Source organism: Sinohyriopsis cumingii, chromosome 4, assembly GCF_028554795.1.
Source record: "Sinohyriopsis cumingii isolate HCF-2022 chromosome 4, ASM2855479v2, whole genome shotgun sequence".
Lineage (NCBI taxonomy): Eukaryota > Metazoa > Mollusca > Bivalvia > Unionida > Unionidae > Sinohyriopsis > Sinohyriopsis cumingii.
This window is the reverse complement of record NC_142964.1, coordinates 68,894,297-68,922,269: the sequence shown is the minus strand read 5'-3', so window position 1 is coordinate 68,922,269 and position 27,973 is coordinate 68,894,297. Positions and strand designations below refer to the sequence as shown.

The 27,973-nt window shown below is 34.7% G+C and overlaps 1 protein-coding gene across 1 annotated transcript in view; it reads left to right on the top strand.

Moving 5' to 3' along the window:
- Window positions 1-25,353, top strand: part of LOC149801400 (lachesin-like) — a 42,463-nt gene extending 17,110 nt beyond the window's left edge. Inside the window, exons 4-8 of the mRNA XM_089955493.1 lie at window positions 12,616-12,820; window positions 15,626-15,769; window positions 21,292-21,417; window positions 22,027-22,341; window positions 25,088-25,353. Of these exons, the coding sequence (XP_089811619.1) occupies window positions 12,616-12,820; window positions 15,626-15,769; window positions 21,292-21,417; window positions 22,027-22,076 (525 nt within the window). The 3' untranslated portion in view covers window positions 22,077-22,341; window positions 25,088-25,353. The remainder of the gene's footprint in view (window positions 1-12,615; window positions 12,821-15,625; window positions 15,770-21,291; window positions 21,418-22,026; window positions 22,342-25,087) is intronic.
- The last annotated feature ends 2,620 nt before the right edge of the window (window positions 25,354-27,973 follow it).

The window sequence follows — 27,973 nt, the reverse complement described above, 5'->3', positions numbered from 1 at the left end:
GCTTAACAAGTCATATTTAAAAAGTTAGTTATTTTTCGGGATAATACATGTACCTGAAAACGATTCGAAAAACGTTCTGGCTACTTGCTATTTGTTTTATTAATTACTATCGCAGAAGACAATACAGATGAACCAGGAAAACCGAACGAATTTAATAAAATAGAAAATACTGTTTCTTTAAAGTATATTGTTTGTGCTAAATATACCATAATGACAGTCACTGATATAAAAAAGGGAGATAACTGCTACTCTTCCTGAATGACAACGGAAAATAACTGATATTCTTTCCGTTAGCCAGCTCTAGACAAATCAAAATTAAATAAGTACGCTTTGTCGAACTCAACTGACTTTAGAAATACAAAGAACAAATATTATTTACAAGTTTATATTTATGTACAACAATTTTCCGCTTACGTAGAGTGTTTATCGTAAACACGTCCGCGGATCCGTCACGTTGTCAAAGGGAAGTAATTTAATTACATGACGTGCTCAACGGAGTTATCTCCCTTCTTCAGGTAAGTAGTATGCAAGTACAATACAGACCAAAAAAAAGTATTAAATAAATGGTTAATAAATATAATTCGAGGTAAATATTAAGTTTTACATCGGTGTTAGGATATCATGAAAACAGACGTTTCATGGTGTAGATAGTTTATGTCATTAACAATAATAGAAAATAATTTTTTGTTCGTATTTTTTGGGAAAGGTAGTTTTGGATGTACTTTCTGCGACGGATTTACCACACGCCGGTTAACATCAAAATATCTAGCAGCTGCATACATTGATTGAAACATTTTTTCTTCATCAGTATCTACATTTGTAAATTTAATAGCTCTCCTTGCAACTATTTTTTTTCATATTTACCTGTCTCTTCCCGTGCAGAGTTCTCGCTTTGTATAATAGCCTGAAGATTGAATAAATTGTTATCAAGTTTATTTCCGTTAGTATGATCGATCACAAGACCGTCTTTGATCAACCCCTTGCGACACTCGTATATGAACCGACGACAGTAATAATTTATGTTCCCGTCAGCAGGAAATCTATGATAACAAGTATTATTAACAATACCAGCTGTTGTTTTTAACCTGCAATTTCTGATCACACCATCACGACTTGCTTCGTATTTCGTTATTATAGGATACGTTATAAACTCCTTGTTCATATTTTCCTCCATTTATATAATAATAGTATTTGTTTAAATCATAATTTACCTGAAAACTTATTTAGATAGTCCTCTACGGATTTTATAGATCTGTAACTGTCATTATTTGTTTTATCATAATATCTTTTAAGCTCGCGTTATTTTTTCCACCACAATTTGCGCATAATTGTGTTTTCCTCGTACTCCAACACCACATCGCAGACACGGTATTGGTCCCAAGCTTCCACGGTGAACGCACTGCAAGTGTTGTCCGCAGAATTCGTTTTCACAGGATTTATTACAATGAGTCAATGAACCGATCATCAACCATTTGCATCGAGACGTTATACATACTCTTTTTGATTCAAATACTTGTTTGAAATATAATATGAGCGAGTTCGATAGATTATCCAAAATCAAGCTCTGGAACGCAGATAAATTTAATCTCGACAAAATATCTCCCGACCTACCGATGCGAGATCTGGTTGATCCGAAAAATAAAAGTTTGATTACTAAAATTGACGGCGCCAAGAAAGAATTTCACACAGATGGTGCATCTCATGTATGGTCAACGTTCAAGATTATACGCAACGGCGTCATCGACGCTACGATAAATGACAAACGAGGAGCAACTATCGTTAACTACATTGATAATCGCAAATATCTTTTCAGAATAAAATTTGTCGTGCTAGCAGAAACAGGTAATTTGATTATCCGTGACAAATATGATCCTGTACACAAAGGTGAAAAAACTCTCGTACTAAGTAAAGATTCCAAACCAGGTCTATTGACTGGCATTGACAAACCGTATTATGAGCGAGCGTATCCTGTAACGGCAATTATTTATGGAATCTATGTGATAAATGAAAAACCAACTGTTGATAAACTGGCACCGATGAAATTTTCAAAAATAAACTGTGTGGCTGAACGAGTAACAGAACATTTTACCGTTTCGACCCGTATAAACGGTCTAACGGATAAAAGACGTAAAATAATAAACACGTGAGGAGAAATGGTTAAAGATACTGGGGCATCAATCAAAGATGTGGCTGAGTTAGGAAAAAAAAACTAAAGTTCCCAATAACCGTAGCGACGATAACTGGAAAAATATTATATGAATCAAAATATAAATCAAAAGGACCTTCGATTAAAATTATTGATCATAACGCGCATGCATGGACCAACGCAGTAACAGTGTTTCCACGAAATCGAACTTTTAAATACTATCGCGGAGATATGTTTGATTTTATCAACGAAATAAATATAAACGATCCTGTGTCAGTATTGTTATTTCAGAGTTCTAACGACGAATCATGCATGGAAGAAAAAAGTAAATTTGATCAATGTGTACGACCTAATGGCGTTATTTATTGAAAAGATCTTCTCCACGAGAAAATGAAAAATCTTGCACTGCAATATACTGATGATACTGACGAACTATTGAGCAACTTTTTTACTATTCCGTCAGTTGCGGCTCATTTTGCTAGAAAGAAAAATTCGTGGAAACCGATTTGATTTTCTCAATGACATAATATCCAGGTGTGTCGAATATGGACACGGTGGATTATAGAATACTAAATACGATCACAGAGATGTTATTTCAGTTGATATGGTGGCGTGTTATCCCGGAAGTTTCTCGGGATGGGAGATTGTTCTGTATACTTTAAAAGATTCGGTCATCCGACGCACGAAATGACGCAAGTGTCGATAAATGGACCATTACCGGATTTTGATCTGACTGGATTCGCTTGTATCGAGTCATTCGAGTTTGCTATGGGTCTTCATCTAATTTGTTATGTTTGGTTTGGAAAACATTTTTCTGAAATAAATGTGGGTGCCAATAATACTGTTACGATATGTGCTTGATTGTGCGATGTTAATATCATTCATTGTAAATGAAGCAATTATATCATATCGGAAACAAACCGAAGTTTGGTTACCACAAAAAAAACAGTATTCTGATAATGAAAACCCGGAGAAAACAGACTACGAGAATAAAATTACGAAAGATCTTGGCAGAAAAATAATTGGCAAGTTCACTCAAGGAGGATCATACGATCATAAACGACATTGTGCAAGATTGATCATGGACGATGCTGAGTAAGATTTTATAATCGCTGATACAACGAGTAGAAGAAACACGTTTATCAATCGAGAAATAGCTTTCGTGCCAAATGGAAATAAACTAGGTACAATTGCAAGCTACATGGACGGTGAGTCACGTCAATATACTCATTTAAGATCTTCAATGCTCGCATATGTCTCGATAAATCTATTATCGATGATAAATATTGTTTCTAAGGTTGCTGTCAGAGTTGCTATGGATTCGTTTTATAAAAAATATTCAGGATTGCTAGAACAACTATATATCAATACTTGTGCACAGTGGGGTACTTGGAGAATCAAAAAAGAAAACATACTCGATTGTTCCGAATCCGCTGATGTTACGATTAAAGATATTTATTGTAAAAAATATCAAACTTAAAGCTATCTTCTGCACCATCGCTGTACGATCCAACCAGAAATAAAACGGTTTATCTGAACGGACCGGGACATTTTCGTAAGACGACTCGAGCAATCAAATTATTTCAGAACTCAGATATAATTGTTTTAACGCCTACACACAGACTCGCGCGAGAGATGAAACAACGAGGAATGCAGTCGTGTACCTATCACAGCTTCTTCCAATGGAAAGGTGATGCATGGACTTCTTCGAGGATGGGATTGAAATATATTCCAAGGAGTATCGTTTCGGATGGAATATGTACAATACCGTTAGAAACATTATAAACATTTGTTGATTGGCTATTAACAAAAAATACTGTTATGATAATGTGTGGCGATCACGGTCAACCACCACATTTTGCTGGACCATCTCCACATGATTGGCTGGAAGATTTTGTTGACCACTTCGAAGAAGTGGCTGATGATCATAGAGCACTTGATCCAGAATTAAGTGAGTTAAAAAAAATTAATCAGACTACAGCCGAATAAAATTCAGTGTGAAGTAATGCGTGAGGTGACTTCAGAATCCTCTATGAAAGACTTTTTGCAAACGTGGAGACAAAAGGATCTGATAGTTGCAAGTAGAAAGATGATCAGAGACACACTTCAGCAGTGGTTGTTTCAGTTACAACGAGAGAAGTTTCCAACGTTGCCAGTTCCGTTATGTTATCGACCAGCTGATACACGGCGGTAAAATATTGATGCTGATATACCAGGACAGATCGAGAAACAGAATTTAGTATGAAATGATATTGTCACAGTTGATTTCAATGTTGTTGAAGATGCGCTAAAAACAAATAGATCCCCGTAGACGTTAGGATACGCGATGACGATTCATTCATCTCAAGGACTAACTATTACTGATACAGTTGTTTGGATCGTCGATGATCGTATCGAGTGGTCAAATTTGGTTTATCTCGCAGTGTCTCGAGTCAGAAGAATATCTCAACTACGAAGGATTAGCATGAACGAGTCAGTAATCAATGATGATGATATTAACAGCGATAATAATAAGAAAAAAATTAGTGGTTATAAACAGTGTGATCAACAACAAAAAAACGCGACTTTGATCTTGACGTTGAATTTATTAATACGCTGAAACAGCAGCAGAATAATCACTGTGCGAGTTGGAATTGTATAATGTTATGGCGGTATCTGAAAAATGATTCAAGACAATTTAACGTAGATAGGAAAGATAATCGTCTTGGCCATACACGAGAAAACACGATGTTGACCTGTCTTGAATGTAATCGACGCAGGTGTGTCTTCGGGAATCACCTGCAATTGTTCACGTGTAAAACCACGTTGAGGAGTAGTTGAATCCAGTCTGTATATTGCGGGTCTACTAGTAAATCTTACTATGTTAGATATCTTGTTTGTCGTAATACTCCAAATAGGATCAGTTGCTCTTTTTTACCACCTTCAAGTTCACCGGGTTCATACAAATATCTTACAGTGGTATTACCTAATACTGGCTGTGTTGAAAAATCACGTCGATGTACAGGTATATGTTTCTTTTTGTGACTGCACTAATGGGTTTCATGTTGGTTGTTCGAGTAATTTCGTTATTTAATGCAGCTATCACACTTGGTTATCTTGCAATCCATTCGCGAGATCTTTTATCTTGAATGAATTCCTTCGCGTATTGATATCCAAATAACCGCTCAGCAAGTGTTCGATTAAATCGTTCAACAACTGCCTGATCACGATTAATTGCAGTGTGTCCTCGTCTGATTTTGACATTATGTTGCTTCATTAATGATAATACTGGACCAAGAAATTCTTTGTCAGGATCAACCTGTAATAGTTGTGACCATCGTAATGGTCCTTGTTGACAAATTCGTTCAAACGCATCGGCTACTTCAGATGATGTTTTAGTTGATAATTGTTCTGCCGCTTTATCTCTACTTGCAGCGTCAATGACAGTTAACGCGTATTTTTACGTTATTTGACGTCTACGTACTTTAATTGTATCATGAGGTAAAAACAGAATATCTGCTTGATGAACTTCATTAGGAACACTTACATCGAAATGTGCGTACTGAATTTGTTTCGATGATGGTAGGTAAATTTGCCATATTGCTTATTTGGATAACCACGCTTTAGCAGTAGAATGTTGAACTGCTGCTGCATCAGCGAGTTTACTAATTTCTGCTTTCACCCTCCAGTATCCCCTTGGACTATAATAAATTGATTCCATTTATAATTAATTGTCAGCTCCTAATACGAGTTTACCTTTCATTGCAGATTTTACTAACCAATTAGCTAATGATTCTCTGATATTTTTATTTTTTATGGAATCGAGAGAAAGAATCAACTTCACATCTGCAATATGCCTTTGTTGTAGATCTTTATTTTTATAAGCCACATCATGAACGTGACATGCTTTATCAATATCATTCGTGGGATACTCATCTGGTTTTGGTTGATCCTGATTGTCAAGCCTGATATCAAGTCAAGTACCAGGACCACAATAATTATATCCTGGTAGATGTTTTTCTCCAGGGTATTTAGCCCATGGGGTTCCTGGGAACTTTGACATTAATGCAACAATATCACCACCGTCTTTTTTAGGTAAAAACGAAAACTTTTTTCTGTTACATACTGCACATCTTCCACCATATGCTATTCTTTTTTCTTTTGTGTTTGTAACATTAGATATATTAGTTGGAGTTTTAGCTCTACAACGTAAACAATATGAATATTCATATTATTTATATATGGATATAATTGATTTATCAGCGACACGAAAACAAGAGCCAGTTAAACAATATCCTGCGTTGCCAAATTCGATCAGAATGATAATAATAGGTCCATCTGGATCGGGTAGGATGCAATTATTGCTTAATCTGATAATGAGATGGTTAAAGTGGGATAAGTTGTATTTGGTAGCACCATCAGTTGATGATCAGAGATGCTATGATATACATAAAGATTTTAATGAAAACGCAAGATTATTGGATGAAGATAACGACGTTAACGAATTTATAACCGATATTGATGAAGAGCCGAATGATGATGTTTTAGACGGATTTATTAATAATTTAGTTGTATACGATGATGTGATGCTGCACAAACAATCAAATCCTGTTAGAATTTTTTCACTTGGCAGACATAAAAACACTGATGTGATTTATGTTACTAAGCGATACACACAAATACCAAAAGTGATCAGAGATGACTGTAATATTTTAGTTATATTTAATGGAGTCGATACGCATGTGTTGCGAAATATACATCAAAATTGGTGTAGCGGTGACGTGGATATAATTAAATTCAGAAATTCTTTTTCACAAGCAAAATCAACCCAGAACGGGTTTATAACAATACATTTACATGATCCTAGAACAAGATATCGTATTGGACTTGATAAAAATTTTCGATCAATTTATAGCAGCAGAGGGGACGGGACCTCTGGTATATAAACACAAATTTCGATAAAAATTCTCGGTTAAGTTAGACGCTTTGGTTTAGTGACCTCATTTTTTTATTTTGGAAGAAGCTTATATTTTAAGCAAATGATGTTTCAGACAAATGGTCTGATCGCCCCCTCTCCTGCTCTATCGCATAATAACAAATATCATAAAACTGTATTATATTGCACATGATATATCAGTCTATAGCAGGATTATACATACCATAAAGCCACATAAAGTATAGAGCGTTTTGTTCCGGCTATCGAAATGTATATCACTAGCAGTTTATGACAGGGGAGAAACCAAATAGATATGGATTAAGTGACAACACCGAGCATATTGTACGCAGATAAAAGAAACATTGTGATATGAACTATGAGAGTCTCAGAACTCTCACATACAAATTAATGCGACTATGAAATGGGTCAAAAATATAGTAATAATAGAAATTAAAAATAAAAGCACGTATATGGTACTAATGCACTGTCTTACACACCATGGCATTAACTAAAAAGATAAAACTAGATTCTTTCTTAAAGACATAAAAAAAATTAATCATTCACCAAAGGCACAACTAACGAATTTTATATTCACTATACTGTGAATATGTTACACAAATATATGGTTCATTTAACTATATGCACTGACAATCCAAAATCCACAGTTCACAATTTAATTTCTTAGCTCGAAATTCACATCCTTTGAATTAATTCTTTAGACCCTTTCCGGTGACGCCGCTGTTTTGCTCTACTGTCAACTACTTTGCTTTGCTGCCGAATTTGTTATTTCCAATAATATTGTCCTGTTACCAGCTATGTTGCATCGCTTCTGACAAAGTTGCCCTGTACCCGACTATGAGACTATGCTGCCATTCACGTTACCCTTTTGCTAGCTACGCTGACATACTGCCAGCTACACTATTGTATTCCTAGCTACGTTACTATATTGACAGCTATGCTGCAACACTGCCAGCTAAGCTACCACACTGCCTGCATATGGTTGTAGTAAACTATTTGTAAAGTGACTCTACTTGAGAAGATCTCGGGATCATTGTACCCGCAATCAGCATATGTATCCCATAAGTACTAAGAAAATATAAACATGCAAGACCCAAGAGTAAGGCACCTACGACCTGCAGCGAAATACATTTAACAGTAGTCCAGATCTTTCATAACTTCTAAATTCTGAAGATTTGTCACTCCAATGTCAGTAGAATCTGATGATATTCCATCACTTAAATCTTCACTGAGTGGACAGGTACAACTAAATTAACTGCATGTTTCACCTGGCTCATTCTTTCAATATAATGGTACTCCTATAATTTATTTAAATCCCAGGAGCACTAATATTATAATTTAACTCATTCATTTTCTTCTTAACTTTGTAACGGCCGTAATATCTAATCTGAAGAAAATTTTGAAGAATGAGCAAGAGAGACAGAACTCCATTATTACAAACCTCAAAAGTTCTCTCCATTTTAGTTCTGTCAAACCATAAATGCACTTCTGACTTGAATTGTTGAACGCCTAATTCATGCACAATAGGCTGGAAAGATCCAGACCTATAGTTTGACCATTGACCCAATTCGATAAAGTTAGAAAGGCCAAATTGAGTAAAACACCTTATCAATGCTTTTACTATTATTTTAGATTTTATATTCCTCAATGGAATTGCCTCTGGAAGCTTTGTTGACGCACACATAATGGTCAACAGGTATTGATTACCTGACTTGGTCTTAGGTAAGAGACCAACACAATCTACTATAATTCTACTGAATGGTTCCTCAAAGGCAAGAATAGGTTGTAGATGAGCCTTGGGAATTTTCTGATTTGGTTTTCCTACCATTTGACAGGTATGACAAGATCTACAGTATTTACCAACATCACTATTGATTTTTGGTCCATTAAGTGAGCTAAGATCTTGTGATAAGTTTTATTTATCCCTAAATGACCAGCCAGTGGAGCTTCATGGGCCAAACTAAGTATTTCCTGTCTGCAAGGTTTTGGACCTACAATGTGATAGTTCTCTGACCATTCGTCACCAGCAGATACCTCAGGAGGTCTCCATTTTCACATAAGAATTCAATTTGTAATGAAATAACAGACAGGAACTTCAGTAGCTTCAGTTTCACTAATGGCCCTTTCAAACAGGAGATCTAGTGATCTTTTTCCTGTTCGACGACAAGTGATTGTCGTTTATCACCCTGATTAGAATGAAGAGAATAAGTCATCAAAAGAGAATCACTGTGATCAATGTCTTCTGATTGATCAAAACAAGGAGTAAAAGTGACCTCATCAAGAGCCTGACCAATACATGTGTCAGCTAAAGGAATACCGCCCTTATCAACATCATTTTCAAGAGCTTTCTTTGCCATAGCGCTGTTAACTGCACAAGCTGGAAACACATCAGGGAATTCTTTTTCAATTGGATCGATTTTCTGATCCAAGCATGGCTTGTCAGTTACAAGTGGATTAATCACACCTTTGTCTCCAGCTTTGTCGTTGCCTAGTAATAAATGAATGCCCTCAACGGATAAAACAGAGACCATTCCGAATGTCACGGGTCCTGAAACTAAGTGTGATGACAAATTTACACAAGGGAGAGGAACATCAACAAAGCTGCACTCTACTCCCTGAATAGGAACACTCTCATTAGTAAATACTTCTCAGAAAAAGGCAAAGTACCCGACCATAAAAGACTCCGAGAAGCTCCTGTGTCCCTGCAAGTTTTAATAGGGATAGTATTGGCCGAATCACCCAAGAGTGATATAGAACCCTTCGATATGAATGGTTCATAATTTTCCATAAATCAAATCAGACGGGGGTTTGTTAGACCCAACAAATGTATTGCTTTCAATACATGACCGTGACCTTGACCTCTTAGAAATAGGAGCATTTCGAATAGGTCTGTATTGATTCTGATGCCCATTTTTCAATTTGTAGCAATCAGAAATAACGTGTCGTTTTTCTTGTAGTAGGTACACGTAGGAAGAAACAAGGATCTTGAACCAAGCTTCTCCGAAGTTTGATTTTTAGAAGTTGTGCCAGTTTGAGTTTTAGAAGGGCTTCTATTAGGCTGAAATACTTTTCTGCCAAAAGACTGATGTATAGAAGTCTTATTTACAAAAGAAATAGTATGAGCTATGCATAATTGTCAGCGGCACGGGCAGCATTTTCCAACGTTTCGATCTTATGCTCGTCAAGATAGACTCTAATGTCATTATGAACACAGTTCTTAAGCTCTTCTACCAATATGAGTTGCTGAGACTATCGTAATCTTTATTAACCTAGAGGCGCACCACCGATCAAATTGTCGTGGTTTTTTCCCGTGCAAATTCGACATAGGTCTGGTAACTTCTTTTTTATACTTTCCGAATTTTTGCCGATAAGCATCAGGGACTAACTCGTAACCTCTTAGGATGCATTCTTTAACAACATCATAGTCACCACTTTGGTGAACTGATAGTGAATTATAAATATCACTACCCTTACCAGTGAGTACACGTTGTAATAACTGAGTCCAGTGCACCCTTGGCCATTTTCAAATTTTCAGCAACTTTTTGAACACGAATAAAATATTTGTCTACTTCTCTTTCTCTGAAAGGGAGCACTAACCTAATGTTCTTTACAAGATCAAAACTTAAATTTGAATTTGAACTATAAATATGTTTTTCACTTGCCAGTTCCATTTCTTTCATTTTACATTGATATTCTTTTTATTCCTTCCCTCTCTCTCTCCTTATCTATTTGTTTTTCTACTAATTGTATTTGCAACTGTTTTTTGTAATTCCATTTGTCTTTCTTTCTCTCTTTCTTCTCTCTCTCTCCTCTTTCTCATATTGTAACTGCGTCTCTTTTTCTTGTAATAACATTTGTTCTTTTTCTTTCTCCAATTTCATTTGTTCTTTCTCTTTCTCCAATTTCGTTTGTTCTTTCTCTTTCTCCAATTTCATTTATTCATTCTCTTATCCAACTGTAACTGCATTTGCATTTGTTTTTCTGTTTCTTATTTCTGAAGTTCGATCTTCATCAACTCCATTTCCATATTGAATTTTATCCTTGATTTTTGTGTCAGAGTCTGATACAGACGTACTGACTGAAACCAAATCACTTTTACCCAAAACATTCTTTTCTACCAACTACTGAACCGAAATATTTCTTATTTCCTGTTTCGTTAAAAAAGCCTTTACCTCTGAAAGATCGTATTTTCTGGTAAGTTGAATCAAATCATCTTTTTTTAAAAAGATCTAATTGTTCCTGGGTAGGATTTGAAAGAAAGATTCCTCCTTTTGATGCCATTTTAGAAAACGTTCGTCGATCTCACAAAAGATTTCAAAAACATGGGGAAATCAAATTTAAAAAAATAGAAGTTTTCTGAAATATTTAAACCAAAATTCAAATATCACGGACGAACCCCCAATTTATATGCTACGTGTTTAGGCTCGAATAAACAGTAACACAGAAAGAGTGAAAACAACAAGCTTTTTAAAATTTAACATATAATTTTTGTCCTGCAAAAATTCTGTAAAAATGAAAAAAGGAGACGAACTTTCGGTTTCAAGAATCAAATCCAAAAATGATCTAAGAATATTACACGAATTATTTTGCAAAAGTCTTTGTAATAAAAGTTCTAATAATTTCAAGTTCGAATCCTGATGGAAAATCCAAAATGAATGACGATGACGTATACTGTAGTCGTACTTTTCCTTGTAGAAATACAAATAATGGCACTCTGGTGTTGTAAAACCAAATTAAATTTGTAAGCAATCTCTTTGCAAACTTTCTGTGTCAGCACTCCTCAAAATATTTCCAGAGAAAAAACTGATCTGAAGAAAATCATTGCCCAAAATCTAGCTACAACAAACTAACTTGACATTAGTGTAAAAAGCCCCAAAACTAAGAGATCTCTGTCTAAAACAAAGGTTATATTGTATTATAAGACGCACTTTCGAAATTCCCCCAAGTTGCGAAATCGGGGGTTAGGTGGGTCACGTGATCGTGTTTATATCACGTACACAGAATATGGCTTTGATTAGACCAATGATTTTATTCCCAGAATAATTTTTTTTAAAAAGTGTTTACTTCTTAACCAACCTAGTCGCATCATGACCTTGACAACAACCAAACATTTTAAAGTAAAATAGAACTTTGCTTGCTAATTTTGAATCAAGGTCAGCATACAGGCCAACACCTGGTATTTATTAAAAGAATGATTCAGGTCAACCAGTTTTCTGAAAAAATATCATCTCCATTGAATAAATGTACATTGCAATAACATGTAAGAGAAGAAAAAAAGAAAAGATTTAAAACTGACAAACAAACAATTAAATAATAATAAAGATATATTAAATCAGAAATACGTAACAATTTATATATATATATATATATATATATATATATATATATATATATATATATATATATATATATATATATATATATATATATATATGTGTGTGTGTGTGTGTGTGTGTGTGTGTGTGTGTGTGTGTGTGTGTATCCTCACAGATCTGAACGCGTATGTAAAATTCTCTTTGTAATTCCTATTATTTAGAAGGTGACATGGTACAAGTACCCAATTGACTTAATAAGCGTAAACAAACATGTTCAACCCTCTTACAAAACGCGGATGAGTGTGGACAACCCATACGATGGTGAGTGGAACCTCAAGATAACACATCTGACTCATAAAGACTCCGGGAACTACACCTGTAGGGTTGGTGAGGAAGTAATTTTGAATGGTAAACTCCTTGTGGAATGTAAGTATACCTTCATAATGTGTGTGTGTGTGTGTGTGTGTGTGTGTGTGTTCCTGTGTATGTGTGAGAGAGAGATGTTGTATTATTCTCATAATAATGTTATCTTGAATACTTGATCACGTTGAGTTGTCAGCATCAGTAGATATGGATAAATTTCGAGGCACTAAGTGCTGAGGTCATGATTCATATTACTATGAGAATAATATTTTTTTATATCCTACAATATTCATTATATATATATATATATATATATATATATATATATATATATATATATATATATATATATATATATATATATATATATATATATATATAAAGAATGCAAATCATATGGCGAATAAAAGTCCTTTCAAGCCCACAGGATCCAGTAAGGGATCACGTGTGTCAGGGATTGGTTAAGATAAATGCAACGCACTGACAACGATCAGTGCATATCTAGCCTGAGTGATTTCGACTCTTAATGAGTCTTTTTCAAAGGCAAATACAAAACACGGACAAGACAAACAAATAAAACACAAAAGCCGTTGTGTTTGCAAAACTTTACATGGATGTTTCTACAGGAATTAAACCTTTAAAATTATTATGTTTCAACTAGTTTATTTCAACCTGTTACGGATGCTAAATAACATTTTTATTGACCTAGAAATCGATGAGCCATAACGACATTTGTTGCTTATTTATTTTTATTTATGTAAATATATGTAAGCGCAAATTATCTCCCGGGATATTCATTTTTATAGTAGTAATTACAAGATATTAAGCAAATATAGAGATTTATTTAAACGAAACTGTGTCGGCTGCAAAAGATCATTTTATTTGGGCACAATGACATATATATATATATATATATATATATATATATATATATATATATATATATATATATATATATATATATACGTGTTAAGGCTCTCATTGACAGGAACAAGTAAACAGTGGAGACAACAAGCTTTGCAAAATTTAACAATAAAAGTATTTCCCTAGAAAAACACGGTGACAATGGAAAATAGCACTTACGGTTTTAACAATCAAAATTAATCCAAGAATAATCCAAGAATTAAACCTAGTAATAAAACGTTCTAATTAATTTGATTTCGATTACCGAAGAAAAATCCAAAATGGAAAACGATGACGTATGATATAGCCAGTGTAGTACCGATGTGTCTTCATTTCTTTCTTTTTCCACGGAAACTAATATTCCGATGATGGAATTCCGAACAGAATTTCAATAAATGTCTTTGTCCTAGAATTATGTATGAACACTTCAATATTCTCCAGGGAAAAGAGTTTATCTCTTAGAACCAAATAATTTGAAGAAAAATTAAAATGTACTTCCAACTGGTAACAACTGAAAAACACATTGATATCTATGCGTTTAAAAACCTCACTCATAATATATCTCCAAACATCGGTATTAAACCTAGCTACTGCGCAAAACAGATGCCCGTATGAGGGTCAGATCACTTTCCAAAACAAGGTAGAAGCTTTACATCAAGCACCCATGGACATCCTCGATGTCACTCTTTAAGTCACAGATTAAGAATCAATAAGAAAAGGGAATTGTTAACTAAAGTTAGTGCTAATTCTGTATCAAGGTCAGGAATTAGGTCCGCATAAGGATACAAAGATCTATTGATAAAATCCAAATAATTTGAAGAAAAATTAAAATGTAACCCCAACTGATATCAACAGAAAAAACACGTTGATATCTAAGCGTTTAGAAGCCGAACTCAGATTATTTCTCAAAACATCGGTGTTAAATCTAGCTACTGCGCAAAACAGATTCACGTATGAGGGTCACGTGATCAATTTACTTTACAAGGTCACACATTAATAATAAATAAAAAAGGAAGTTGTTTACTACAGTTGTTATTAATTATGTATAAGGTCAGGAACTAGGTCAGGATAAATATACAACGTTAAGAAAAAACAGTCAGGTCAAACTAAATTGTCAAAAATGTCAAATTCCAGAAAACAAAATTAAATTAGTAAAACATGTAATGGAAACAATAAAAATAATTTTAAAACTACCAAACAAATTAATCAAATATAAATGAAGTCAAATATAGATAAGAATATATATATATATATATATATATATATATATATATATATATATATATATATATATATATATATATATATATATATATATATATATATACACACACATACTCTAACCTGTATGATAGTATTATTTTATTAAAATATTAATTCTCCCTACTATTATCAAGCTTTCTTTTATAGAATCCAGGATAGCACTTTCCGTTCTGTCTGGTGAATATTTATAATTCTCTATAATTAATTGTATATACCTTGATTTCTTTTGTAGGAATCTGGAATGACTATGTAAATAGATGAGAATCAATTACTAGGTCGTCATTCGAATGTGTCTGCTACGCACGAATGCATATAACACCGACTGAGTACCATAATTTTTAGATGATGTGTGCTTAGTCATGATTGAATATGGGCTCATGTGTGCAGGCAAAGCGATGGGTGCTGTTTATCACAGGACTCGGGTTTGAATCTCCGTAGAGTTCTAATTAAAAATTCGCTAACCTGTATGATAGTACATAATTTTATATATATATATATATATATATATATATATATATATATATATATATATATATATATATATATATATATATATATATATATATATATCAGAAATTTAGATACACCGTATGCATCACAAATACAACTATTTTCTTTCACAAAGTGATAAGCACACTAAACACATATACAATTTCACTCACCGAGATGTCTTTGTGTTAATTCTTTTCTTTTATCACGCAGCTTCACCAATTATACAGGAGACGCAGAATATGACGTTTGACGAGGGAGACACGGGCACTTTGTGGTGTAACGCAACTGGTTACCCGACTCCAACAGTACACTGGTACTGGAAACCGCCAAACCAAACTGATGGAATAGGGCAAGGTGGGTATTGCCTTGCTTAATACACCCATTGTACACTACAGTACTTCGCCAATACAAGTCAGTATTAAATAAAGAATTGTAGAAAAGTATACACACAGACCAAAAAATTAGTTCGTTATAATAACTTAATATTGAGTATTCTCGACGTGAGAAAGACACTGGCGCTGTCTTAAAGCGACACAAACTGTGTTTTTCGGCCAAAAGAAGAGAAATGATTGTTTGAGTTGCATTAATTGGCTGCTCTAATTGGTTTTGGGGTACCATTTAGAATCTTTAAAATCGTAAAATATTTTAAAAAACCTCTTATAATAAAAAGTCAGCTGTAAAGAGATTAAAGGGTATTCAGTTGGTTTCAAAATGTTAGTGACTGACCAAAATAATATGTGAATTTTTTTTCTTGATAAGTCTCGAATACACCGGATGATGAGAGATGCATGATCCTGCTTTGTACCACCACGAATCTCCGAAGTCAACCTCTTGAAATCTTGAGAGAGAGAGAGAGAGAGAGAGAGAGAGAGAGAGAGAGAGAGAGAGAGGTGGGACGGGGTAATATCTTGAAGAATCATTTGAAGCTCCGAAAGGTTTGTGGAAGATGGGTCCCGCAGTTGTTGACGGCTGATCAAAAAAGACCTTTGAGGACGTGGCTAAACAGGTACTAGCCAAATATAAAAAATGGGAATGTCACAGGTGATGTAAGATGGACTTATTTTTGTAACATGACTCAAGAGATAATAATCAAGTTCGGATTGGAGGAAATGAGCAGAGACCAAAAAATGCTCGTCGTAGAGGTACCGTCAAGATAGTTTTGTACGCGTTATGTTTCCGTACAAAAGGTCTGGTCGTCCAAGTATCTGTGCCTGACTATTCATGTCACCGAACATTTGTATGTCTCCAGAGTACTGTCAAAGCTGTGTAACTGAACCAAGCCACACGTGCTCGCAGCAATACACTAGGTATCCATCAACTCCACGACTGACTTTCTGACATAGTACAGTATCTAAACCATGCCACATCCTCCATACAGTCCCGATTAAGTCGATTTTTGGTTGAGTTCCGTTCTCAAAGATTTCTTGAGGTCAGACGATTGGAAAGCTGCCATACGGTTTGGAATACAGTTTTCCAGCATATGAACAGCAGACCAAATAGTGAATATAAACTGGCGTTTAATAGTTGGATAATCAGGCAGATGAAGTGCATTGAGGTGCATGGAGAGTAAATTACAGGGATAGATTGACATACTGTTACCTAATAAATACTACAGCACACTAATATTCAGAAGTTTTTAACAATACCTTTACTATTACACTCTTCACTACACGTTTCAAGAAGTATGTACGCTTGTGTTGTACACTGCATATCCGTATTCTGTATAAATGGGTACTTTATACGTTTGTTTTGTATACTGCATATCCGTATTTTGCATAAATGGGTATTAGGTACGTTACGCACTTACACTGCCCGTAAGGGGGCACGGGCCGAACAATACTTTTAATTTTATAAAAGTAAGTTTTGTTTGAACAAGAACAATGAGATGCCCGGGTGTTTCTTACCACAGGGCCCGTGATCGCTCTATACGGCCCTGTATGGAGCCCCACTTTACGAGACACGTACACGGATTTGTACGTGTTCTGTTTTGAAAACATGGAGAAGCAGATTGATCAAACAGGATTATTTCTTCGGATTTTAGTCACTAAAATGTCTTACATGAGATATGTATCAACTGCAAGATTATTCACTGACTATATTCAAACAATATTTATAGCTTTTCTAAGATACTGTGAGTTTGCACTTTTTGCGTATTAAATGGGGTCAGCTGTACTATGTGACTATTTCGACTCGGTTCGCCTTTTTATTTTGATGGGATGGAGCGCTCTAATGATATCATGGACTTCCGAGAGAGAGAGACAGACAGATGAAAGGTGAAGTTGTTTGCATTTGCAACATGCGAAATGGAGAAATGATGGCTTACCTTTATGCTGCTTTCGTGTACTGTGGCCTAAATTTCTTTGGATATTGTACTTGTGGAAATTTTATATGATCTGAACACACTGCCAACCAAAACGACTGCTTCCATATTCTTGAAAATCAGCCTGAATTAGTCTAAGGTATTCTGTCATTAGCAGTTACTGAAATAGATAAAACTAGTTTTGCCCGTCAGGGGTTCAGATTGAATTACCAAATATATACAATGTAAAAAAAAAGATTTATCTCCTTTTTTATAGTTTACCTCTGATGTTCCACTCTGCGTTATAGTCGCTAAATACGCGACTCTGCAATCTGACAATTTGCAATCCAATTTTGGATATTATCCCGATCATATCTGAGGTCACGTCTGTATGTTAAGAGCAACAAATTAGTTCCAAACGCGTTGCCCCATTACTGTGTTAATTTTCATGATTAAAGGAAGTCAATCTAATACATCGCTTGGAAGCAATTTTAAACTAAGCACGATTCTTTCAAAAAAGTGCATTAATATGTGCTTTTGCAAAGCGTAAACTTGACAATGTGCTTAGTTTTGAACATTGTAAACTCTTCAGTTTCTGTTGTAAGCAAATCTAGCTTGTAGTTTGCAATGACATAATGCCTACAAACAAGTGACCAAAATAAACCAGAACTTGTTTGTTGAAGTCCCGGAAGTGAAAATGACCGAGCGGAACAAGCAGTTTTTTTTAAATTTTATAGGTGCATATACACTATGACCCATATTACACACATTAATAACAATAATAATACTAATAATAATGAGGACTTTGTATAGCGTCTAATCGTTAGAAGCTCTAAGCGCTTTACGACATTAGACAACACCTATAAGATAAAAGAAACATATATCATGATATGATTACAAAAACAAACACCATGAAATTAGAAAACATAAAAAACATGCTGAAAATATTTAAGGTAGGAAACATTATTAGGTCTTTAAGTTTGTTCTTGCAGTCGAAATAACTGAGTTTTGAGAGCAATCTTGAATGGGATCACTGTGTCTTTGTGACTAAGTTCAGTGGGAAATTCATTTCACGTTGCTGGGCCCTGGTATGCAAAAGAACGTTGTCCATATGACTTTGTGTTCATAGTGGGAATAATGAGTATACGATTGTCAGAAGAGGAATGTAAGTATCTTACTGGTGTGTACACATGGGTGAGCTCGGATATGTATGTTGGACTTGAGTCCGTCAGTGAAACGTAGCACAGAGAACAAATTTTGAGTCGGATTCTGGATCGAATGGATAGCCAGTGTATGGTACAGAGCAGCGGGGAGGTGTGCTCTGGTCGTGGTACTCTAAGTATGATCCTAACAGCTGTGTTTTGAACTTTTTGAATTTCTGTAGTAGATATTGAGATGAACCAGACAGAATTGAGTTACAATAGTCCAGTCTTGAAAGTACTAATGAACACACAAGTGTTTTAGTGGCATCAACTGGAAGATATTTGCGAATTGAGCTGATGCGTCTCAGCTCAAGATATGCAGCCTTGCATATGTTCATGACCTGTTGGTGCAATGTGAGAGTACTGTCCAGAGTAACACCTAGGTTTCGTACTGATTGTGTGAATTTAATGTTGGTGTTCCTGATTTTTATTGTCTGAGGTAAAGGATGTGAATGATAAAGTCTTTGTATTGTGATCAGAATGGTCTCAGTTTTATCATTCATCTGCAGCTTGTTACATGTCATCAATGATTTCACATCAGAAATGCACCTCTCTACACCTTGGATGGTAGCATCAACTTCAGTTGGGTGGCTAGATTTGTATATTTGGGTGTCATCAGCGTACAATTGGTGAGACACTGGATGATGATCTATGACACTTGAGAGCGACTGAGTGTATCGAATGAAGAGAACATGTACAAAAACAGACCCCTGTGGAACACCACAAAATAGATCAAGTGAGCTGGAGTGTATTCCATTTGCAGACACAATTTATGTCCTGTTGACCAAGTAGGACTTGAACCACAGTAAGGCTGTATCATAAATGCCAAATACATGTTGGAGACGGTGAAGTAATATGTCATGGTCTATTGTGTCAAATGCTGCAGACAAATCAAGGAATGTGAGGACTGTAATCTTTCCGCTATCCAGAGGAGAGGGAATGTTATTATCTACTTTCAGAAGAGTAGTTTCAGTACTGTGGCAAGGTTGATATTCAGATTGTGCATTGCTAAAAAGACTATTTGAATTCAAATGATATACAAGCTGGGATATAACAGCTTTTCTAAGATTTTTTATAAGAATGTGAGATTAGAAACTGGGCGGTAGTTCTTTAAATCGTTATGGTCGAGTGTTGGATTTTTCAGCAGAGGCTTTACAATGGCAGTTTTGAAAAAAGATGGGAATTCCCCTGATGAGAGAGAGGTATTAATAGCATCAGTTAGTGAAGGCAATACTGGATCTAAGCACTCAAGCAGCAGTGATGTTGGAATTGAATCAAGACTTTGGTACACTCTTCATCACGATTGTACGTACGAAATCCATAGAGACAGGTTCAAATGCTGCGAATGTTTGCCGCTCAAATTCTGTATCCCAACTGCATGGCGACGATGAGTCAATTGAAAGTGTGGTATCAAGCTTATCTCTAATGGTTTGTACTTTGTCACGGAAGAAATTTGCAAACATGTCCGGAAGGTCAACTGGAGAGAAGGTAGATGGAAGTGGTGTAGGTCTGTTATTTGTTCCTTGACATTAGCTTGTTAGTAATCTCGAAGAGCTCTTTGCAGCTGAAACTTTCCATGATCTTTGTAGTGTAGTGGGCTGATTTCGCTGCATGGACTATATTTGTGACATTCTTCTAAGCGACTTCATTGATTTCCTTATGATTAGTGAGTCTGTTGGAAACCCAAAACCTGTCAGCTTTACGGAGGTCTCTTTTAGCAGTGCGAAGCTGGTCCCTAATACTGCTATATCACGGAGAACACTTTTGAATTGATACTCTGCACTTGGTAGCTGGAGCATGCTTGTCGAGCAATGAACGCAGGCAGTTATCGAGTTGTTCTGCTGTAGGAGGTAAGCAAGTTGTTAGTTAATCATAAGCCAAAATAAAGGGAATTAAAGGTTCCTTAAATAATGCGTAATATATACAAGGTCTCTCTTTTAAAAGGCGGTATCACAAGTGAAGCAAACCAGACAAATTAAACATCTATTGTGATGGAACGTTTGCAAAACATACCCATCACATAAATCGACATCCATAAGCCTATGGATATATATTTTATATTATTTTAGTAAGAAGTCAGAGGACAGTAGTGGAACTTTCTCGCAAATGAAGAACAACCAATGTTTTAGTTAAACAAGAATGTCTCGCATACAAAAAAGAAGAAAAGAATTTCACGGTCATTTTTATCACAATATCGATTCTTCACGGTCATTTTTATCACAACATCGATTCTTCACGGTCATTTTTATCACAACATCGATTCTTTCTAAGAAGGTCATCATCCTTCTGTGTGACTTTCTGTTTAAATGTTAATCTGAAATCTATGACATACATACATTTGTATTTAGTTTTCTTCAAGTTTACTTGTTTTTCAGACAGTCGAGCGGAAGGAAACAGACTTGTGCTGCATAATATGAGCCGTTACTATGACAACATATATGTTTGCTTGGCCAAGAATAGCGTTGACGAAAAAAGTAGAGACATCCGAATCCGTGTCAAGTGTACTTACCCACCCACCCTCTCTCTCTCTCTCTCTCTCTCTCTCTCTCTCTCTCTCTCTCTCTCTTAGGACTTCTTTCTTTAAATCTTATTATTATTTAACCAAATTGATTTTATTCATTAGATAGCTGCAAAACTCGTAGTGGCATTTCTGTGGTTATCAAACGGATATTGTTACCAAATTGACATTTTTAAAATTAAAACTTGAAATGTTTTGTGTACAATGTTCAATATTAAGTATAACTGTAAGGATTTAAAACTAAAATGTTGATTTCGGTTCTTGTAGGAATACTAGACTTCTATTTCGCATATATAGACTGAGTTATGGTTTCAACATGGTTGTCTTTGTGTGTGTGTGTGTGTGTGTGTGTGTGTTTGAAGGGGGAAAAAGGTTCAGTCTGTTACAACGGGAATCGAGAAAAGATTAGTTCTTTTAAAAAGAAAGGGATAGTAATCAAGTATCTCCTCGACATTTCATTCCAGCTGAGAACCAGTCATAATCCATGCACATGGCATATTAATACTGCCGTTGTTTGTTAAATTCAAACAAGAGCATCTGTTTTGCGTCTAAAGTAGTCGATACAATTCTATTTGTTTCTTCTTTTAATAAGTTGGACCAGAAGTTGTAGTTCCTCAAAATACAATAATAGCCACAAAATGACAGGAAGTGACGTTACACTGCGCGGTAGAGGCGTTTCCTATGGAAGGGAAGTTGGAATGGGCATTTCAAAATGACAGTTTACCGATCATTTCTGGTTGGAAGTACGATCTGCGACCAGATGAAGATTTGGTGAAAGATTACAATACTCTTTTCCTCTCGATGACGATCCGGAAAGATTCTCTGGAAGACAGTGACTATGGCAAATATGTCTGTAGAACTAGTAACTTCAGCAGTGGATACAGCGAGAACTTTGTGGTTATACAAAGTAAGTAGAACAATTGTTACCATACTCTGTAATAGAGAAAAAATGAATGTACTTAGTATCCTCCTTCTGGTAATAAGTTTTTCATTAAAGAAATCCATTTAATTTTCATTCGTCAGCAACATATTAGACTAACTATCTATGATGCGTCCTCTAAATAATTATGTTTGGTTTTTGTTTGGTTTCTTTTCTTTTTTTTTTGTCTTGTAAATTAGTAGTGTTCTCTTTCTTCATCGTTTGGTTCTGGTGTGTCTTACATACTTCTTCAGCATTTTGATAGTTTTATAGTTTTTGTTGAAATTTGTCTGGATACATATTTTTGTGTTTATGACTCCTTTGAATAGTTATTGTAAGAGAGTATCACCAATATAGTTTCGTCAAACCCTGATACTTTTATTATGTAAATGAAGGCAGCTAAATATGCGAAAAAAATTCTGAAAATGTTTTAAAAAAGTGTTGCTAAATTTATATATATATATATATATATATATATATATATATATATATATATATCTATATATATATATATATATATATATATATATATATATATAAGCGGTATAAACAACAAGCAGAAACAGTGCAAAACCTCTTTTTAGAAGTTCTCTTGACAGAATAAGCTAAGAGGTCTATAGTAGGTCATTGGTCAATGCACGAAACAATACTTAGTCGTCTAGTCATTTTTAAAAATTAGTTATGCCAGAGTTCCATACTCTTAAATAAATGTATACAGTATTAGATTTTGGGTTATGATGAAGATAATACTTTACCATTTTAAACAAAATACCGAAAAACGGTAATCATTTTCCAAGAAAAAAAGATTTAGCGTGAGAAGTTAAATACAATACAGAAAAAAAAGGCTCCGAATGGACTTTTGAACTTGATACCTCCGATTTATTTTCGATTCACTTTTTCTACTGAGTGAATCTAAGCATAAGGTACATTATGGATAACTCAATATATCAAAATAAGAGCCAATCATTAGATAAGGTACAGTATGGAAAACTCCATATATCAACATTAGAGCCAATCTATACACAATGTACAGTATGGAAAACTCCATTTATCGACATAAAAGCATTATAAACTGCCAATCACATTTCTAATGTACTTAAAACTAAGTGTAATGTGTGCATAAAACAACCTACTGCATCGTTAATGTATCTTGAAACATGTTTTATTACCTGAATCTACGGAGGAGAAATTGCAGAGGTACGTAAAAGCGCTTTATGGATAATTTTGTTTTAAAGTCAAGGACAGCCCCCGCTTTAAACGAAAATTGAACAAAATGACTTTATATGAGCTGATATTAAGACATCAGTCTCACTTTTGTTTTGGAATACTTCGAAATATTTGAAACAATGTATAAAGAATATCTATGAATATAAGTAAATATGTCACGACTGAAGTTGAGAGGTATTTTCGCGAGCGGCAAAGCCACTAGTGACAATACAAACATTTTTTCGATTTATAAGTGAAATATTTCCTTGTATCTACTCAAAAAAGTAGATTTCCTTTTTATTATATATTTTTCATGCAAAATGTTTCTGTTTGCATGCATTTTTTTCTCTATTATAGTTCAAATGAAGAGATTTATCTTCGTTAACACATTGCCTGCCTGTTTGGATTGACACAGTACACCTTAGTGGATTTCGTGCTCGGATTGACACAGTAAACATTAGTGGGGTGCACATATAATACTGTAATCAAAAGAAATGGCACAGCTCTCAAATAGACATAAGAGAGTTGCATCATTAAACAACACCTTTTAATGATTGTGAGTTTACTTGTCACCATTTGGTTTCTAATTTTGTTTATGTCTGCATTCAAACCTGAATTTTCGTGTGTTGGCTAGCTTGCAGTTTATTTCAGTGTGTTGGCTAGCTTGCAGTTTATTTCGGTAACTGACACTGTAACCAAATTTCAATTGTCACTTAATTTCGTGTGCATTCAGCACTCATCAATACCTGATTTATCCGTCATTTTCAGATATGATTAAAGTGTGTGCCGTTAGTGTGCAACACGTATACGGTAACATATGGGTGATACAGACTATCAAATTGCAAATAGTCATGTAAGTTAACTTACTGACAATTTGCATGTGAAAAACTAATTATAAAATGTTAATACTTTAAGCCATTTCTATGCTGTTTGGGGTTCGTTTCTAGACATTCTTGATTGTGCCTTTTCATTGATTTTATAAATGTATAATAGAGTGTGATCAATACTGAAACACAACGATATGTTTATCCTCATGGGGAAAGAAGAAGTGAAACAGGACTAAAGACTGAAATACAGTTCTGAATAACATACCTAAGGGCAGATATCCTTCCTAAATAGAAAGTAGTCCCAAATTTGACCTTGCCGCTGTGGCAATAAACGTGGTACTTTCACCCACTGATATATTTCACTATGGGACAAGTGCCAGTTATTGGGTTGAACATCCAATCTCTCTTGGGTTGAACCGCGGTGGCTACGTAGTTAGCGTGTCTGACTCACGACCAAAAGTGTACAGCTTCGAATCCTACCTCAGACAGCCTGGGTCAAATACTGCTATATGTCTTTGGGCAATGTAATTATTTCGCCACTAAATAAACTACTTGTGTTAATGTGCTGAAACCTACCAAACCAAATCAGTCCATTGAGTGCCAATTATTGGCTTGAACATCAAGCCAGGGCACATATAAAGTAAGCACAGCCTTAATCTTTTCTTTTTGTATTGACCTTGCGCTCATTTACTGTCTTTCAGAGCCAATGGAAGACAATGAGGATAAGGAGAACATCACAAATGTGTGAAAAGAATGTTTTATGCACAGACAGGTAATTTTATGTGCACATGACGAGGACAATATTGGTGGTGTATTTACATGTGTTTTGTTGATGGCAACATCAAAATCTTCAAAGAAAAATGTTTCGCGTGACTCTTGAAAACTCGTATCACATATGTTTTATTTTGAATTGTTAGAACAACGTATTATGATTTATGCTGATGCATTAAACCACTTAGTCAACTTCGTTCTTTCGTTTGCGTTGTATTCTATCCCCATTAAGATGCATTGTTATTTAACAGATAATTGCAATTAACGTTCATTGTTTCGGACGATTTTATAAAGAGTCAGATATATTAAATAAATCTTCACAATGATGATGTTTCCTTGTTAATCTTGCTCATTATCTCTTATACTTGTCCTAAAGCTTATGTCATTTTAACGAACACTCATCCATGAAGCAGCAGCGGTCTTAGCAAACGCGGTACCCGATTTGGATCATTTTGGTGGGGCCCCCAGGATTTACGCGCGGGGCTGCCTGTGAACACGGCATTTGGAAACAAAAACTTTTAAACAAGTTTTATATGATATTGCCCTTACAATTTCCTCCCATCCCTTTGCAATTATTTTCTCTCTATAGATACACATTTTTTAAAATGACCAACGTACGGGGCCCGATTAGGCCTTATCGGTCCAATCGGCCTAACCTGCCATTAAGGACATGTATCCATTTAAAGGACACATGCAGGCCCCGCCCTAGGGCAAGGCGAACGAGGCAACCGCCTTGGTACCCGCGCTTTCGAGCAATGCATTTTTTGTGTGCTTTGGCCTTGCGCTCATCGCTTGCTGCTTTGGGCCCTGCATGCTGCATTGGGCCCCGCACATTCTAGGACCGAGCCTGGACACATGCAATGAACAAAATCATGGATAGAGAGAAAGTTAAACTCTCTCAAAATTATAATTGTAAGTGTAACACTTTCCCATAACATAGTCAATAAATATATTTTTTTTCGCCCTAATTTTTGGTTAAACTGTCTATATTAGCAATTGATAAAATAGGACTGTATCAATTATTGTAAGGGTAAATATACCAAAACTGTCTATATTCTAGTGTTTTCTCTTTCAAAAGACATTCGCTTTCATTTATTTCATGTAGATTATTGTACGTTCAGTAGTATTTGTTAAAGTTTTTATTTTCTTGCCTTCATGTTCGATACCACGTTTAATCTGAATTTAACATAATCGTACACGAATATTTACATAGAATTTTAATCATTATTCTGACATGGACTATGTAATATAGAAAAGTAACCGCATCCAACTTCTCATTACCTACACAACAGTTTTCAAATCAGGAATTTTGATTTTCTTATGATGTGAAAAGATCTCAATTGTATACAGTAAAAAATTTTCAATAAAGTAAATGAAAAATAATATTTTACCAATTAAGCATTTGAAATCATATGATATTGTCCTTTTCGTATCAGTCGTGTCATCTTATGCTATCAAATAATCGAATATTTGTCATTCATTCTGAAATTAGACTTTAATGAATTGTTTACTTATATTTAATTTCAATCTTTCTAAGTTTTATTTCATGGTACCAATCATTCAACGTCATAATCATGAAACATTCGTTTGAAACATTTGCTAACTTTAAATCATCGCGATGATGATGATGATGATGACGATGATGATGATACTGATTTTTATTATTTTTATTATTATTATTATTATCATTATTATTATTATTATTATTGCTGAATGTTTTAAATACTAAATGAATTATGCAAAAAATGACGTCAGTGTTTAAACCGGTACTTAAAAATGGGAAGATTGTGCTGAAATACCTTCACCTTCACGTGATATTGAACAAGAAAATGAATATTCTTTTATCGTCGTAACTCAAATGTAATTAATTAAAATGATTATAATTAGAATTTGGATTAAAATGTTTTGCATCATCTATTAACGACAAGAATCACCAATAAGTATGGAAGAACGAGAAAGAAATTATTTTTGTAATCTTTACTTCACATAAGTAGTATAGTTATTGAAATCTTTTACCATAAATGACAACATTAAGTTATTTGTTTATACCTTGTATTGTAATAGAAAGGAAAAGCTACGTGCCTTGATTCCCACTGAAAGAACACTCAATATAGCTGTCACTTACGTTTATGCCAACATAAATTATATGTAGGAGGTCATATTGTGGCAAACAAGAATTTCCTGGCAAGGAAAACAAAACTGAAATAAAGACGAATACTGAAACGCAAGATTAAGGACTTGATGGACTGGATTATTTGGTGTCGCTGCAATTTGTATCCAGGGAAAATTACTGACTTAGATTCCCACTGAATCGTACCATATGAACTGTATGGTATCCCCTATCTATAATGTAACTGAAAAGCCACTGTAGATTGTTCTGTTCCTTTTTTATTGTATTGTGTTTATTTTGCATTTTTAACGTGAATGAATATTTCCATTCTATCAAGTTTTCAGTTTTCCCTGCAGACACAGATTATACCGAATTTATAGACTGGTTGCAAGTTTGTACACAAGACGGTGCAACATGATATTTATTCATGACAGTTTGACATATTTCAGCGTTGCATCTGATCATACCTCGAATGCAACACATTTGAGTCACCTTTTTTGTATGTTCGGTTTATGAATAAATTTGTTAAAATATATAACATTTAATTCAAGAACAAAATCTATTAATGACATCAGTGATGGGGAAAAATATGATTATATTAACTTCATTTTGATCGGTTCCATGTTGTCTGTTCCTGTGGAGTCTTCTTACAAATACAAAGATGACTTCAAGCTATGTTTAAGATTTAAATACTATTGCTAAATTG